Genomic DNA, 17,551 nt, shown 5'->3' with positions numbered 1-17,551 from the left:
CAGACGAGAGAGATAATTTTTTCCCTCCTCTTCACGCTGTTTCTTTTGAAGACTCCCTTCCAGCGAAGCGAATAAATAATCACCATCGCCTTAGCCATGATCCACGGCCCCAGGGCCCCAGGGTGGACTCTGTCCACCAGACTGGACCTCACCTTGGCCCTGGAGAACACATCCCATTCCCCAGGATATGGGGGGGGTACCCAGACCCATGGCTCTGTGGTCACCCCCCCCATAAGCCCACCAGCTCTGAAACAGAAATTAGGGCAGAGAGACCCAAAACGCAGAAGTCGTTCATTGGTGAATTTCGGCCCATCAGGGACACTGTCTCCAAGCCAGGCACTCCTGAGCACCCCGCCCCTGCCTGGGACTCCCTTCACTCCAGCTGGCCCCAGGCTTCTGACAGCCTGAAGACTCAGAGACTGCTGGGGGCTCCCAAACCCGGGAAGCCTTTGCCTGCCTAGCACCAGCTGGCCTTCCTCTCTGAAAGCCTCCCCATTTCCCTGAGAGCCATAGGGAAATGATAGATTTGAGCACTTCCTTGCAAGGGAAGAGATATTTCCCCCCCTACAAAGGGCTGGAGGACAGACAGAAAGACACATGGACAATTTCAGCTGGGGGAGAAGGACCGCTCTATTCCCATGTTCTCTTCTAGCCTCCTTGGGGGTCTCTTTGTATAAGAGAGAAAAATACATGAGTCTGCACAAAAATATATACAGGGGCTCTGAGAGAGCCTGGAGGAGACAGAGGTGTAGAAAGCGAGACCCACACTCCTCCAGGGTTACACATATCCCCCCAGCAGCCAAGTGTGCCCACGCAGACCTCCATGCACACACTGTGTTACAAGGACATGATACTGTCCCCCTGTCTGAAAGTTTACACTGTTTTAATAATCATAATAATACCAAAGTAAGAGAATCAAGAACCTGTCCTTCTTCTTTTGACTTTCTCTTCCCCAGGCTCTCTGAGAACAGAGGTGTATCTTCCCCTGCCTCCCTGACCCTCCCCATTTTTCTCTGCAGGCAGAGAAACCTCTTTGGAGAGCCTCCTCTCCAGCAACCAGGGCCAGGATGGAGGAACCAGAGAGAGAAAGGAGGGCGAGAAGCTTTGCAAAGTTGCACGCTGCCCAGACGCTCCCTCGCCCCCGTCCTCCCCTCCTCCCCCTGGCATCAGCCAACAACCTCCTCAACAATATGGTAATGGTGGCCGCTGGCAGCCTCTGCTCACCCAGACATTTCCACACAGCGCAAAGACAAGCAGCTGCCTGACAGGCACAGACACAACAGACCAAGGCCTACAGGCAACGGACAGCTAGAAAGAGACCAGAGCCAGATTCTTGCCCTGATGTTTCCCAGTAGGGTGTGTGTGTGGGGGGGGGGTTCTACTTGGACTTGATGGCTTTCCCCTAGCCTACTAACACCCTACACACGCCCTTCTCCTGAGGATGGAGCTATAGAAAGGGGAAGGGGAGGTGGTTAAGCTGGTGCTCAGAGTCCCCCAACTCTGGGCACCCCAGGCATCCCACTTTTCTAAGGAGAAGCTGCGGCCCCAGCCGACTGGAGGCAGATTTTTTTCCCCCCTTGGAGGTGGCAGGTGGGAGAAGCTAAGCCTCCCAGAGACTCTTTTCTCTTTCTGTGCTCTCCTCTCTCCTCATCGCCCTGCCCCACCCTGCTACCCAACTGAGCTGGCCCGCCAGGCCACCTCTTACTCAAATTCCTGAATTTCCTTGGAATTGGTTAGACCTTCTTTGTCTGTCTCCATCAGCTGGGCCCAGGGAACAATAGCTGCAGGAAAAACTCCTCTCTCTCAATCACAGGGATTGGGACAGGCCGAGGAGTGGACGGTATAAAGCGGGGGTTCTCCAGACTTGCCCTGAGGCCCCACTCACAGCTTGCCCTCCTCGGTCTGGACCCACTTTGCCCTATCTTGGTGGGGGCTGGGGGGCAGTCCCACCGGGGAAGGAAGGAGCGGGGATAGGTGGGTTGGGGCCCTCGACGATAACCGACTGATGTAACTCAGGCAGTTTCTTGTTGCCGAGTTCAAAACTCAATCCCAACAACATGAAACTACCTAAGCCACAGATCAGCTGAGCGAGCAGGGCGGGAGATTCAGCTTTGCATCTATCGGGAGGAGAAGGGAAGGGGGTTGGGGAAGGAAGAAATTCAGCCCCGTCCCCCTTTCCGCCCCCACAACCTCCCTAAGGACTAGAGAGCAGACTTTGGGTGGCTGGGGTGGGTAGGGGGTCTGACTGCCTCATCCGCTTCTGGTCTAAGCAAATTGCTCAGGGGGATTCTGGTGAAATGGGACCTCTAGCCGCCAAACCCCTGCCCCGCCCCCAGCCCCGCAGTGGGGCTATCCCCCTGCCTCTGGCCCTGGCCCTGGGGGAAGCTGGAGTGTCCTTCCACTCTCGAGCTGGGTCCCCTGTCTTGCCCTTCGGGCTCTCCTGTGCGCTCCTCCTAGCTTCCCTCTGATCCTCTCCGTCTCCCAGCTGGACGCCGGCTTCCCTTCCTCTACGTGTGGCCGAAACCGCTCCAGAGCCTCTTCCCATCAGGCCACTTGCCCACGGCCAGAGAGAGTGGGGACCAAAAGCCTGGCTCAGGCTCACATCCAAACCAGCAGAAAGCAGGAAAACCTAAGCTTCAAGCGCCAACCTTCTCTAGCCCACCCACCCCCTGCTCTCCCCCCACCCCAGCAGACGACCAGACTGCGCGACATCTAGACCCATGTGTCGACCTCGAGGCGACCCTAAGCGCCCGAGTAGAGAAAGAAGCCAAAAACCACCAATTTACCCCTTTAACCGTCGACCCCCACGGCAACGGGGCCAGGGAGGGGGAGCTCATGGCCACTGCCCTCGCTGCGAGCCGCCACACGGCACGCCTGGGCTCTCAGTAAGCACGGATGCCCGAAACACCTTCCTCCCTGCTCTGCCCGCCGCGCGCCGGGCACCTGGGGACGCCGCTAGTCCCCACTCCGCCGCCAAGAGAAGAACAAGAAACCGCTTCTCTTACCTTGTCGCTGCCTCCTCCTCCTCCTCCTCCTGCTGCTGCCCGCGCTTCTGCTGCTGCTGTCGAGGGGGGGGGTGGCTGAGCTCCTCGTCCCCCTCCGGCGGTTAAGTTTATTCCTCTCCTTGGATAGGTGGGGGGCTCTTGGGGTTCCCCCCAGCAGCGGTGGGGTGCGCCTGGCCCAGCACCCCAGGCAATCAGATCCGTCTGCTCCTCAAGATTGCAGTTTGCTCTCTGCCTCTTTCCCTCCTCCAGTCACCTTTAAATGCATCTTTTACTGCAGCACCACATTATATTTGCAGATCATAAAATCCACCTCTCGCGCGCACCAAGACCGTCCTGACATTACTGTTTTATGACCTTGACTTATTGTGGTCACCTGGATAATATTTAAATCAACGTTATGGTCTCTCACTTACATTAAACCCGCCAAGAGACGTTCTAGAAAGGCTCTAGGAGATGAGTCAAACACAAAACACACACATCCACACACTCAGCCTCTTTGGGGGGAGGGTGTCGCTAAAAAAAAAAAAACACTAAAAACAAAAAACCACCCATTTGAGGATTACGATTCTGGAAATTTATTAGGATTTTTTTTCTCCATTAAGGAAGCTACATGCAAAAGATACAACGTACAGAATATCTTTAAATAACACAACTCCCAGACAGGGACAGGGCGATATTTGGGGGAGGGGCATTCTGTCTTCGCTTCACTATGTCCTATTTTTAATTTTTAAAAATTTTTTTGTTCCTCTGGATGGAATTTCTGAGATGGCAGTTGGATGGGGGATGTGGGGGTGCAGGGAGGATGGGAGAAAAGCAGAAAGCAGTACAAATACGAGACTTCAAGCAGATTCTCAGAGCGACTGGGAGGTAAAGACACGGAGAGGGTTTGGTGGAGGCGCTGGACGCTACGACAAACACACAAACACTAGCCGAACTTTCCAAAACGTCTATTATTCTAAGGAGGAAATGCAGCAAGGAAGGAGCGAGTCTGACTGTGCTCTGCGAGATTACAGACCTTCTCTGGTTAATTTTTTTTCCCTCTTTTTTTTCCCTTACAATCGGGTGGATTCGACCTTAACTTTGCCTGGAGAACAGGATGCTATGTGTGAGTGCGTGGGTGAGTGAGGGGTTGACACACACACCAGCCACACTCCCGCCCTCGTCTATGCGGGCACACCACACCCCACACCCCCGAACCCCACTGCTCATGCTTTAGGTGGAGGCATCTTCGCAGCACGAACCATCGGTCCCTTGGATGGAGAGTCTGAGGTCTTTGCCTTTTTTGCGGGCGTGTTGCATTTATACTCAGGGAGGGGAAAAAAAATATACCACCAGGCACAAAGGGAGGAGGGGCGGGGAGAGGAAAGGGGGGGAGGGGCGGGGGGGGGGGAGGCCGCGCGCTCAGGTGAAATTAAAATTGGAGGTCAGTTCCCGGATCCGATTCTCTCGGTTCATTTTCTTGAGTTTCATTCTGCGATTTTGAAACCAGATTTTGACTTGTCTGTCTGTAAGGTTAATGGTCTTGCTAATCTCCAGGCGGCGCTCTCGCGTCAAATACATATTGAACAGAAATTCTTTCTCCAATTCCAGCGTCTGGTGTTTAGTATAGGGGCACCTCTTCTTCCTTCCGCTCTTTGCTGTCAGCCAATTTCCTGTGGTGTTTTCTGCCTTTATCTCCTCTGTTAAAAATAACATTATTTACATAAGTATCCCTCGAAGACGCAAACCCTCGCAGGCAGCGTGGCCAGCCCGGCCAGCTTGCTGTGGGGGCAGCTGAGGGAGTGAGGGCAGGGGAGCTGTTGTCGCCCCACAGGCCTGGCGGGTGGGGTCTTCTCGGGCTTGGGGGCTCTTAGAATTTCTTTGGGGTCTAGACTTACAGGGGAGAAAGACAGAAGGTACTTGCATCCAACACATCTATTAAATTTAAACCACCTCCATCCACCTGGACCTCGCAGGTTCTGAGTTACCCCCGGCTCTCCCGCAGCTTGCGGACCCTGGTGGGCGCTCTAAGCCTCACCAGACCCTCCCTCATCTCTGCTCCTTTCCAGTTCTGGAAAAACCCAACCAGAGGGAAGAGTGTTCTCCAGGCCTCAGACCCGGTGACAGAGGCCACCCCGCTGCCCAGAGCAATTCCCGGAGAGCTTTGGCCCCTTTCAACTCCATGTTGGGCCAGGGCCTCAGTCTCTGCCACCGGAGGCCACTGCAGCCGTCTCTGCATCAGAACCCCACCCCCGGCTGGCTCCCACCTGACGTGCCACAGAGCCACTCTGCCCCAGTGGAGCTCCCACTGCCAGCTCTTCCTCTCCTGGCCATTTCCCCCAGGAGGAGCTGAGGCAGGGAGCTTGTGCAGGCAGTAGAGGTCAGGGGTAACAGCTCTGGGGCATGCTGAGGGGCCTTCAGACAACTGCCCTGGCCAGAGACCTAAGGTCAAGGGAGAGCGAGATCCTGAGGAAATGCAGCCTCCTGGAAATCTCCTGCTAGTCTATGTAGATATGCACGCATGCGTGTGCATGTGTGTTTCTGCAGAGTTACACACGCCTACACATATGTACACCCAGACACAGAGACGTACCCATGTGTCTGTTTATATAAGGAGACAGTGTAAATATAGGGTGTATTTCCCACTCTCTTATCCACAGCTTCTCTCCCTGGCACACGATCTTGCTGAAATGGACCAGCCTGGCTCCTTGAGCAGCAGAAGAGTCCTTGGCCATCTTTTCTAGGGAAAAACCCAGAGTCCGGAGACCCAGGAGGGACACACAGCAAAGGACTCTGCTGATGGCTCAGGGCTCTGTCTGCCTCCCCCTGTGCCAAATGAAACTGCCAGGTTCCCAGATCTTATCCTGATGGGGAGTGGGTTGAGGGCCTTGGGAGAAGCAGGAGCCACCAGGAAAATGCAAACTTGAGGCTGCAGTTTAAAACACTTGAACATCCTTAATTCTGCTCCCACTTCTGCACCTGCAGCTTCCTGCCAAATTGTATAAGACTCTCCACCTCTCACTCTGTGCCATTAATTTCCTTATTGAGGTTGTTGGGTTTGGGGAAGGGGAGAAATAACAAATGGGGAAGTCTGGCCCAAAGCCCTCTTGCCTCTGGCCTGGCGGAGATGCCAAAATGGGTGTGTGGGGGGTGAGAGGCAAGAAGGGCGTAAAGGCAGAGTGCAGAGTGAGAGGGATTAGTTGTCATGGGAGGGTTTAGATCCTTGTGGGGAGGGCGGGAGAGTGAGGAAGCCTGCGGGAATGGGGGCAGTTTGAGCTAGGAGGTGGGCTTGTTAACCTTGACTTTGCTTTTGGTGGAGCTAGAACACAGCTTCTCCTACCCTAAATCTGTACTCCCATCAAGCTCAGGGTGTGGGGAGAGGGTATAAAATTAAACTTTTGTGCTGCACACGTGCCACAAGGAAGGCTCCCTGGGTGCATGTGCCTCTCTCCACCTCGCTCACCCTCGTGAACACACGGGTGCCCCTCTTCTGGCCAGGGTCTCCATGGGCTGATCTGCCAAGACCACCATTGGTTTGCAGAGAAGACCCAAGAGGGTGAGGGTGCATGTGTGAGAGGGCATGCGTGAGTGTGTGTGAGTGTGACACAGGTCGCCGCCAGGCATGCGTGTGCACCGCATCCATATACAAAGCACCACAAGACCCAGGCTGCCCCCAGGCTGCTCAGTTCTCCCTGTTTTATCTGCCTCTGCACCCAAAGAGCTCCTCTTACACGCAGCCTCCAATAGTCAAGGCCAGGGGGGAGCAGGTTTATCCGCCCCCCCCCCACCGCCTCCTGCCAGTTGGGCCTTTACTGATGCTTTTTGCTCCAACTTTTCAGGAAAAGTCCCCTCAGCCTTCCTCTGCTGCTCCCGTTTCCTCCACCTTTTCTCCAGGTGTCAGAGAAAGGTCCTGTAGGCCCCCAATTCCTGCAGCAGAAATGAATCTTGAACCCTGAGCTTGAACTCTGACCAGGCTTTGCCTCCCCAAACAAAATCACAATGAAATCCAATCAAAGCCACACTGCCTTTCAGGAGAAAACCGCTTACCATGCACACAGAAATTCCCAACCACTCATTTATAAGCTGCTTTTGGAAACCCACAGGGGAAAAAAAAATTTTTTTAATGTAACTAGAAAAAGAAAAAAGGAAAGAAAAAAATGCAAAGGGGAGACAAAAAACTTACAACATTCCCAGTGCCCTGTTCCAACGCCATTCGCAGGCTAGGCGTCTGGGGGAGGGAGGGACCGCAGGCAGCCCTTCACCTCCACCTCTTCCGGCCCCAGCCCGGCTGCCCGAAGCCCCCGACCGAGCCCCAAACCGCAGGAGCCCAAACCACAGGCACAAACCAGACCCACGAACAACAAATCGCGCTTCGCAGGAAACAGTTTTCAACTGGGAAAATGCAGTAAAGCGAAATCCCCCTTTTCCCAAGCCTTCCCTGGTCCCTGGCCCAAGATCGCCATTTTAAGCTTTTTGCAAGCTTCTGACCTAAGCAGAGGGGACATCAGCCCCCCAGGACACCAGCGTAGAGCAAGCAAACCAAAGCCAGCACGCACCTGGAGCAGTCACCCGGCCTGGGCAGCCCGAGGCGCCAGCAGGCTGCCCGTGGTGCGCACCACCCCGGTCTCAGCGCCCATGGCCGCTGCCGGCCCGGCACCTCCACTTCGCCGCTTACCTTCCCTAGCCAAATGACGCGCCACCCGCCTGGCGTTCAGCAGACACCAGTCGCAAGCCGGGGTCGCATTCCCAGTACCATCGAAGGCCTCCTCGGCCCAACCCTCTCTCTGCCCCCGCCCCAGCCACGAAGACCAAGTGCCCGAGCGTCCCAGCCGGGCCACGGCCCAGGCGGCCTTACCTTTAGCTTCGTTATCCGAGGTGTCTGGGCTGGAGTCGGCAGTTTTGGCCCGATCCTTTTCGCTCTCCAGAGGGCTGCCTTTTGGGCCCGCCAGGCTCTGCTCGGTCTTGATCTCATTGGGGCTGGGGGTCTGGCTGTCGGACTTGGGGGTCTCAGGGAAACTCACTTTGCCCCCCAGCTGGGAAGACTCCAGATGTTCGGCGCGCGGGTTGAGACTGGCCCGCTGCTCAAAAGGGGCTTCGAAGTCGTTGGCCCCGGCACAGTGGGGCGGCTTGTCCAGCGCGGAGTAGCTCGGGCTGGCGCGGTAGTAGCTGGGCACGGGCACCTCGTGCTCCCCGAGGCAGGACTCCTGCAGGGGGTGGGAGTAGAGAGCTGCCTCGGGGCCACTTTTCGCCCGCTTCTCTGCGCTGTACATGCAGCATACATTCTCCTCCTTGACACTAGGTGGGTAGGAGCAGGAGGACAGCGGCCTGCCAACAGGTTGTTCCAGGCGGTAGGCGGCTTTGGGGTCGCCCCAGGAGTCCAGCTGCGAGAGGTAGGACGGGTAGGTGTTGAGGGCGAGGTTGGGGCTGCCGCCCTCGTCCCTCTTGGAGAGCGAGGGCGCGAGCCCGCAGCCCCTCATCACCCCGCAGTTGAAGTCACTCCCAGATTGCATATACATGCCTGCGCTCCGGCTATAGCGCTCTCCTCCGCCCGGCGCAGCCAAGGGCTCCGCATATGAGTTCGGAGTTACATTGCGAGGGCATGTCATTTTCAGAGAGAGGGGTTTTTAAGGAGCAATACTACAGCGGAGGAGCTGACATCTTTTTTTTTTTCCCCATCCGGGAGGGGGGGCGGTTGGAAGGGCGGGAGGGAAAAGAAGGGGAGGGGGGGAAATATCAGCTCCATAATTATCCGCGCATTCGGTCCTCACCATGTGACGGCTAGACCAATGGGATTTGAAAATGGCCTTGATGATTCAGACGGCCGTGACGTCAGCGGGGTCAAGTTGTCGGCAGGCGGAGCGCGCAGCGTGGAGTAACAGCGCCACCTAGCAGCCGCCTCGGGGTAGGAGCGCCGGAGCCCTTCCCCGCGAACAAAGGAAGGGCCCCCGGGGCGACAGGGGCAGGAGGGGGGTGGAGAGGGATGGGGGGGTCCTAGAGAGAATGGGGTTTGTTTACCCGGGAACCAGCCTGTAACTCCTGGGGAGAGGGGGGCGGAGAGGGGGAAAATGCGGGAGCGAGTGAGAGAGGGAGACAACTCGGGGCTCAAAACAGTCAAATTCAAATTAAAAGGTCAAGACATGATTCAGGTACCTCTCCTCTCCTCACCTCCCCTCTACCTCGCCCTGGCCCCCGCCCCCGCTTCTTCCCTTGGGATGGGAGTGGGGTGAGGTTTGGGGGAGGGCTCCTGCGGGCAGAGAAAGGGCGAGAAAAAGTTAAGGAAGCCCAAACAGAACTAAAGTTTCTGCTCTCCTGCGTCCTCCTCCGTCGGGCTTGGCCCTTGGGGCTGAGACCTCAGCTCGGGACCGCCCGTCACGGAAGTTGGCTGAGTTGCAAGTTCCCTGTGGGGACTGACGGGGAATCACCAGTGTCTGGGGCGGGCCAGGGAGGAGGTCACGATGACTTTGGGGCTGCTTGGGAGAAGGAGGTTCCGGGGAGATTAGGGGTGGCGGGAGGAGGCAGCTGGTAACCAAAGGCGCTCGGCTTCCCGACCAGGGAGTGCGGCCTGGGCCTGGCTGGGTGGGCGGCTCCTGGGTTATCAACTCAAGGGCTGCAAGGCTTTGGCCTTGGAGCCGGTTCGGCTGCTTGGCTCCAGGCCCTGGTGGCCCTCGCTTGCCAGTTGACCTTGCCCCCACGAAAACAGGGAAAATTCTCAGAGAGAAAGCGGGAACCCGCTGGCCCACGGCGGTTTGGGGGAGTCGCGCATCAACCGGGAAACCAGGACAACAGACGTGCCAAAATCCGACCCAGGGAAGTGCCCTTTACAGGGCGAATGAGCCGGGGGCATTTTTGAGAGGAGACGAGGGACCCGTCTATGTTTTAGTTATGATTTTTAATACAGGGAAGCGAGAAATAAGGCACAAGGTATGTTTCAAACAGTTCTTTCCGTTTCTCCATCGCCTTTCTTCCAAAGCGAACTAAACTCTCCACCCCTTCCTCAGGAAACGGAATCTGCAGAATAACTTGTCTTTCCGGTCGCCCCGCATTTTCCCCTGGACCGAACCTCGGGTTTTGACTTTGCGAAGGGCTGGAGCCTGGCCGGGAAAGGACCTGAGCTCCGGCCGCCCTGGCGTGGAGGAGTGAGAAGGCTGGATCTCGCTTCTAGGGAGGCCCAAGCCGAGGCTGCTAGAAGGCGACTTCGGCGAGAAATCTGCCGAATTCTCTCATCCAGAGGGCGAGAGAGAAGGCGCGGGGGGGTCCCTGAACCCCGGGAAAACTGGAAGAGAAAGGTGTAACGTGTGCCTCGCGCGGCCCGGGCAGCCAGGGGAGATTTGAAGTGGTTTCGTGTTTTCCTTTGCAGGGGTCGCCATGGGCTCGGCATGGGGCTTGGCCTGGACAAGGTTAGGCTGTTTAGGCCCCAGATGAGACTTGGGACGGCCTGGGCGGCAGTCAATCCAGGAGCCATTTGTCCCACCGCCCACCCCTCGGGAAACGCGGAGACTTTATGGCCACTCTGTTTGTATTATCTGCATAAGTCTTTCCCTACCAGTTTGATCGAAACTGTTCGCTTTTACGAGGACCCAACGAAAATTCCCCGTCATATTTATCAGCCGGGGATAAAAATTTAGTATGGGAACTGATATTTCCTCATTTATGGGGCGATGAAATTAAAGACCAAAGCAATTGAGAATTATATGGCTTTGGGGGGTTCCCTCCCCCCTCTTTCACATCTCCTTTCTTTTCCTGCCTGCTGTGCCTGTTCCTGCAGTTTGGCGTCCCAGTCCCTAGCCCTTGCCCCCCATTTTGGGGTCTGCTGAGCCCTCTCCCCCACACCCAGGTGCCGCTGCTTGTTCACCTCAGCTTTTCCTGGTTTTTCTCTCGGTGTTGGTAGCCGTAGGCCCGGACAGTGCTCCCTGAGCCTCTGCCCAGGCCAGGCTGGGATCAGCTGGGGCTGCGGAAGGTTTCGAAGAGCCTCGAAAGGGAAGGGTCTGAGCCCAGCCTGGGAGGGGGTGAGGGAGGCAGCGGAGTAGAGGGAGACAAACTCCAGATAACCTCTCAAAAACATCAAGCCCCACAGGCTTAACCTGGGGAACCAGCGGGAGAGAAGCAGAGCCACTCCGCCTGCCTAGAGACCTGTCTCCTGTACCAGCCCGACCCTCATCCCTGACTCACTCAGCCCTGGGAGGGGATGGAGTTGCTTTCAGAATCCTTGCCCTTATTAGTGGAAATAATCCCCCCCCCCCAGATGGAGCTTCCCGCCTCCACTCCCACCTTCTCACAAGAACGAATAATGTTTAAAGTTGAAATAATTAGAAGTATGATAAACACGGCCCATTAATGAAAAAAGAAATCAAATTCATCAGCCTAAGTGGAACCCCCGGTGGGACAAATGTTTGCCTCTAATTATGCAGGATAAACGCAAACCCGGAGCTGTTCAACAAGAACCCAAAGACGCAGACTCGCAGACTCCAATAACTTGGGTTTTTTGCAGACTTGGGGTCTGCCCCCATGGAGGCGAAAGGAAAGAAGACGTGAGGGTGAGGACTGGGAGAAGGGTTCCCTGGAAAGCACACTCGGGTGTGGGTCCCAGCTCTGACCCCCTTGGGCTCTGTCTTTCCGAGGCCAGGAGCAAAGGCCGCTTCTGTCCTATTGTCCGTCCGGGGCCTGGCGTTCAAAGGCACTCAGGCTGCCATGGCCATCGGCCATCCCGCCTGCAGCCGCTGCCGGGCGCCCACTGGCCCTGCCTGCGGGGGCCAAGACCCCCAGGCCTGCACCCCTAGGGAACTGGATTGGGGTCCAGGAGACCTCTGCCTTGTTAGAGCCACCCCGTTCAGTCATTTCCCCAACTTTCCTGGGAGTGCTGCGTCTATGCCTGACTCCGGAGCTCCCTCTTCTTGCCTCAACTTGGGGATGTGAACAACTAGGAGCGTCAAGCCAGAGCTGCACCTACATTTTGACAACCCCTCCCCACCCTCAGAGCCCCAGCCCCCTGTGCCCTTCTTCCCAGTCCCTGGACCCTGGAAGGGCCGCAGGGCTGGGGAGCTGGGCCTCCTGCCGCCCGCCGGTAGGACTGTGATCCAGAGAGGTGAGGGTGCTCCTTGCAGACTAAGTTAGGATGGTTGGCGGGTCCCAATAGGGCTGGGGCTGAGGGCTGGGGTGCTAGGGGTCCCCATGTGAAAACAGAAGAAGGAAAACATAGGGCTCAAGGAACAGAAAGGAACCTCGGCTATTTTCCAGACTCTAGCCCTCAAAGCGCCCCAGAGCCACCCTGATTTCTCCAAGGAAAATTAGCAGAGTTTCCCCTTGAGGTTAAGGAAGTCATCTAGGAAATTCCAGAGGTGAAGTGGAAAAAAGGAAGGGTGTCTCTCCCTTTGGGGTGAAATAATAAAATAAAATAATTAGACAGTGTGCGTGTTGAAATCTCTTCCAGTGAAATGGAAAACAAAATCACACCGGTGGTTAAAAATTGCAGGGGTTTTTTTCCCCTCTTATTTTGAAGGCGCAGATAACTCCTTCTCTTCTCAAAACTTGAAGGAAGGATTTGCTTTCTTCTTCGCTAACACTGGGCTCTGCCCCCGGCTGAATTGGGAGCAGAGAAATCCCAAGCAAAAGATAGAATACTCAGAAACTGCCCCCCCCAAAGAGATTTTTCAAACAGATACAAGAGGAAAGGGAAGGCCGAGGACAGTTGGAGGGGCCTCTGGTCTCTGGATCTCCCACCACCCCACTCCGGATCTCCACCACCCCAGCAGCCCTGCCATCAGAGTCACTCTCACACCTGGACAATGTACACTTTTGCACCCAGTTGCTCTGGAGGTTCCCACCTATACACATATCTGACTTGGCACTTAATTGTAGATACGCGGCCACAAATATTCACTTTTACCCCAAAATGTATTCCCTGTGATCCCAGCATCCTGAAGTCTGAGAGTCAGCATGACTGCTTTCTTGCCCCGCCGAAACCAGCCCGTTGTTGAACTTTGCCTCCTGAACTGAAAACAGACGGCAAACACATCCACGAGAAGCTGTGGAGGAGGATAGGGGGATGCCTTGCGGGGGGGATGATTGGCTCCCCACTTTGTGGTTTGCTCCCAAGTTGCCCAGTAGGTTGGGTTTCCAGCCGGAGGCAGGGCTGTGGTCGCCGCCGGCTTACTCCGGAGAAAATCCCGCTTCTCTCTTACCGGCTAAATTCCTTTTGGAAGATCTTTGTTTTCCATCTTTTTTTTTTTTCCTCCTCTTTCTTTTTACCTCTTCCTCCTTTCTCTGTATTTGCTTCCGTCTCTTTTGCTTTGCCATTCATTTGTTTCCTTCTGCTTTTCTGATTCTTTCTCTTATCTTCCTCATTTCTCTCTTCTTCCTTCCTTTCTTTATTCTGCAAAGTATTCTTGACTCGTTTCTTTCCTCCTCAGTGCCTACCTTCCCCTCGGCTTTCGCCCCTAGCCTTCTTGTTTTTCTCTGTCGTGCTGGACTCAGTGAGAGAGAGCGCCAGCCTCTGCAGCATCCCTCCCCAGCCCCGCTGCTGCTCAAGCTTGGAGTTGACCTTCTCCCGCCTTCAGCCTTAACTCGACTCCTCACAAGGCGAAGTGTAGGGCTGGCTGGCGGCGGCGGGCCGGCAGGGCGGCCAGGCCTCAGCAGTCGCCATTAGAGGGAAGGAGAAGCAGGCGCTGGGTCACATCCTGACCACGGACTCCGATGGCTCCCCTGAAGTGCCCAGCCTCAGGGCTTTGGTATCCTCAAGTCCTTCACCCTGACGGAGCTGCATCCACCAGGCCAGTCTTTGGAGAAGTTACTCCATCATTGTTCTGACTTGAACAGCTGAACATTAAAATAGCCCCCCTCCCCCCGTTTGAGCCCACTTGATGTCCCGAGGAGGCTGCAATTAGGGGAAATGGAGGAGGGTGGGTATGTCAATCCAAGTGGGGGGCAGGTCCGGGGGTCACTCGCAGGCTTGGCGGCCCAAGGCCACGTCCCAACACAGGCACCTTTGTTTGCAGGCTCCTGGACTGCGGTCTGGCAGCTTTCCTTCTCTCTCTCAGTCCTACAACAGCTGCAACCTCTGGCCAGGCATGTTTTGAATTCTGTCTTTCATCAGACCCTTTGTGGAGTTTACAGGAGGCAGGGATGCAGGGCTGTGTGTGCAGTCTCTCCCAACTTGGTGGTCTGAGTCAAGGTTATGGGTCTCCACTTCGTGCAGCGGTTGAGGGTGTGTGCAGGGCTGTGAGTGTGTGTGTGTGTGTGTGTGTGTGTGTGTGTGTGTAAGAAGGAGGGGAGAGAGAATGATGCCTGCAGGAGAACAAGAGCATGTGATGGGGAAGATCTGCCTGGTCCTGTTGACACTGTCCAAACTTTGGGGGTCTGTAAGGTTGTGTCTCAACAGCAGAGAGTCCAGGACTTTCCTAGCAGCCCCCAAAGCTGGGTCCAAGGTGAGCCTCAGAAAGGATTAATCCCATCCTTTAAGCCTTGTTTTGCAGCTCCAGACACCACCCCCCACCCCCCCACCCGACGCCGCCCGCCGCCACCACTGGGGCCCCAGGGTCTCTCTCTCCCCAGCCTCCCAAAGATCCTGAGATTTCATTCCAATGGCAAGACCAAAACTTTAAGTTTTTCAGAAAGGGAGGAGGCATCTTGTAAAACTTTTATGCCAAACAAAGTTATAAAAACTTCCCCCGCGCTGCCTTTTCCAAAGGTTTATATGAATAATAAAGAGTGCAGTCGCGTGCACAGAGTTCTGGCGGGCTCTAAGCTGGGAAGTTTCAGTAAACAGCACTATCCAGCTCTGGGGCACCAGGCAACCCCAGGGGCTGCCCCCTTGAGGGAATATTGGTCCAGAAAGGAATTGCCCTACAGATTCCGGAGAGGGGCGGGGAGAGGGAAGGGGTGGCGCCCTTGACTTCCTTGAAGTTCAAAGTTCTTCTTTGCCCTGGTGAGAAAAACCCCTTCTCCCTTCAACCCACTCGAGAAGTTAGACCCGGGTACTATCTCCTCCTCCGACTGGGAAAGGGCTCCAGGTATTCCCAGCTCCAGTCACCTTTCAGACACCTGGTCCGCAACTTTCTGGCTTCCCCAGAGTTGAGCTCCCCATCCTCTCCGTCTGGGACGCCTGGGACCTGCAGGCTTTTGCTCAGAGGCGCTCAGCGGGGCTTTGTCAACCTTCTCCCAAGACACCCTCACTTCGCCATCCCCCAGCAACCTGGAGGCCTTAGTGACAAAGAAACCCCAAACTCAAGGCTGGCCCCAGCCACGCCTCCTTTCAAGCCCCCCAGGTTCCTGCTGCACCCCCAAAGCCCATAGTGGGAGGGGGAGGGGCCCAGAGTGCTCTCTCAGCCCACACCACTTAATACCCTTGTAAACTCCCACGTGCGCTATAAACTTGGATTTTTACAACCAACATTCCTCCTTAGCTCCGGGAAACTTTGAACTCGGCCTCGGGTTTATTTACTGGGAGGGGGGAGGGGATGGGGGGGCTGAGAGCCGAGAAAGGCAGGAGGGGAAGAGGGGGGAAATGCGGGCAAGGGGGTAATGGAGCAGGGGTCTGGGTGGGTTGGGGGAGCCAGGACTGTCCACTGCGGATTTGTTTACTATTTAGGGCGGAAGCGTTTTCTAACACAGGCCAGACTGGGTCGTTAAGGGCGAAATGAAACTGGGTTTAGAGGCGCGGGGGGGGGGGGGGGCGGGGGGGGAGCCAGGGGTGCGCTTTATGGTGGCGTCTAGACGAGGCTCTTTTGTTCCCAGGCAGCGCCACGGCTGGAGGGGATTACCCGAAGAGCTTGAGCCCCGAGTGCCCCAGACCGGCGGGGGGCGGGGGGGTTGGACATCCGGGGGCGGGGGCAAAGGTGGGTTTGTTTGGGGGACAGAGACCTCTTCCACACACACCCCCAAGTTTTATAGGGTCGCCAAGGACTGGCAGGTTCTTGGGCCTGGCTCATGGGAGCTTTTGTTTTTCTTTCACTTAGGACACACACCCTCTTCCTTCAGAAACCCCTTCTAGAGCTGGGGATCTTTTCTGGGCTGCACATTGCAGGGCAAGTGGTAGCTTTGGGTTTTCAATCTTTTCCTCCAAAATCAGGAGCCTTTTGGAGATGAGTATTTTGCTTTATAAACAAATTTGTTCTATGTAGTATTGCCAGCCTATTTGCTTGGAAACACGGCCAGCAGGCCAACATTCCTTATTATGACTAAACGCCATACCTGGAGAAATCTCTCTCATGCACTCGTGAACACACATGCACATGTGTGCCCGCACAGGCGCGCGCGCGCACACACACACACAGGACCCTCAGTTGCATTTCTGCTGGCACTCACTAAAGGCTGCCAGTGGTTGCACCCCTCGGAGGACCCTAGAGGTGCATGAGGTCAATTTTATTCCATACTCCAGGCAAAAGCATACACATAATACTCATTTTCATGGGCATCCATAGGCATCCCGATTCAAATTCTTGTGCATGGCACAGAAGGGAATTGTGGGTCTGCATATGTACACCCCACTTCGCAAATTTTGTCTCAAGACCTATGTTTACAAATTAGAGCTTCAGCTATCCCTGCCATCAATAAGGACAGACAGACCCTAGAAGCAATAGTCCATAGTCATGGTGCTTTTTCCTTTCATTCTACGAAACTGAATTGGCAAAAACATTTTCTTTGACTGACAGAAGAGCAATTCCAAAGAGAGGGGAAGAATGGAAGAAAGAATTGGTTCCAAATCTCTTCCCCCAAATAACGAACGAGTGCCCTCACGGAACGCACTTAAAGCACTAGGGTTATCTTTATGCAGAAGACACATGCAGCCAATATAGATGGGTGTGGCAACCCGATGGTCCTCCCTCCCGGGGTCACCTCCTTCCCCAGTGCCACACCCCAAGCCAGCATCTTACAAAAGAAATCTCTGGAGCTCTCTACTCTGGACGACCAAAGTATACACATCAGGGTGGCCCCAGCCTAGGGTCTTGTTGTCTCTGGAGGAGCTTGGCCATTTGTGCTTGAGGGGAAGGGGCTCAGCTCCAACCTCCCACCCTCAGGAGCCAGCGCGGTGAGGAAAGGGAGGGGGCTGGTTTCTCCCCTCCCTGCTCCCCTTCCTCAAACTGTGTATAAAAATTCCAATAGCGTCTTCTCATACAGGAAAAAAAAAAAAGAAAAAGAAAAAAACTGAAAGCCCTACCCTCAACCCTATACACATAACTGCGACAGACGGAGACATCTGGCAGGAGGGCGGTGGAGCCAAGAAAATTCCTATAAATTTAAATTCGATGATGGTTACAATTAACTCCACAACAAACGTGTGCTTAAACAGAATGCGTTGCTGGGCGTTGGGAGGCAGCTCGAGCTGCACATGAGGAAGGAGAGCTTTAAGAGTAGCCCTGCAATGTCCTCAGCCTGAGAGCAGGAGGAAGCTTTCCCCGCACTCTTGCCCCTGCCCTCAGAGAGGGGGTGCAGGCCCTCCAGCTCTGGCCTTCACCCCACATGCCCCCTCCTCTTCGGCTGGGCTCTGCCCGCCTGCCTCCTCCTCCGCCTTGGGAGCACTGAGGGTTTTAAGAGGAGAGGGGCTAATAAAAGGGTCAAATAAAATCATAATA

General features: G+C 55.4%; 1 protein-coding gene and 1 long non-coding RNA gene across 2 annotated transcripts; one reads left to right on the top strand and one right to left on the bottom strand.

The window, feature by feature from the left end:
- Nucleotides 1–3,556: 3,556 nt before the first annotated feature.
- HOXC10 (homeobox C10) lies at nucleotides 3,557–8,704 on the bottom strand. Its single transcript, XM_047788445.1, has 2 exons — nucleotides 7,840–8,704; nucleotides 3,557–4,684 (listed from the first exon to the last, which is right to left on the bottom strand). Exons 1-2 carry the CDS (start codon nucleotides 8,588–8,590, stop codon nucleotides 4,407–4,409), a joined length of 1,029 nt encoding a protein of 342 aa, XP_047644401.1. The 5' UTR covers nucleotides 8,591–8,704; the 3' UTR covers nucleotides 3,557–4,406.
- A 792-nt stretch (nucleotides 8,705–9,496) lies between these two features.
- On the top strand, nucleotides 9,497–10,674 carry LOC125131673 (uncharacterized). The gene is made up of 2 exons (XR_007136009.1): nucleotides 9,497–9,905; nucleotides 9,983–10,674. It is a non-coding gene; the product is annotated as an uncharacterized LOC125131673 (long non-coding RNA).
- The last annotated feature ends 6,877 nt before the right edge of the window (nucleotides 10,675–17,551 follow it).

This window comes from Phacochoerus africanus, chromosome 7 (assembly GCF_016906955.1).
Source record: "Phacochoerus africanus isolate WHEZ1 chromosome 7, ROS_Pafr_v1, whole genome shotgun sequence".
Classification (NCBI taxonomy): Eukaryota; Metazoa; Chordata; class Mammalia; order Artiodactyla; family Suidae; genus Phacochoerus; species Phacochoerus africanus.
This window is presented reverse-complemented; position numbering and strand designations above follow the sequence as displayed.

What these genes read in the sequence shown, in the direction of transcription:
- HOXC10 (XM_047788445.1), bottom strand. Translation starts at nt 8,590, where the DNA reads ATGACATGCCCTCGCAATGTAACTCCGAACTCATATGCGGAGCCCTTG. An exon ending in CTCGGATAACGAAGCTAAAG is followed by an intron (nt 4,685 to 7,839) that starts GTAAGGCCGCCT and finishes TATTTTTAACAG; the next exon opens with AGGAGATAAAGGCAGAAAAC.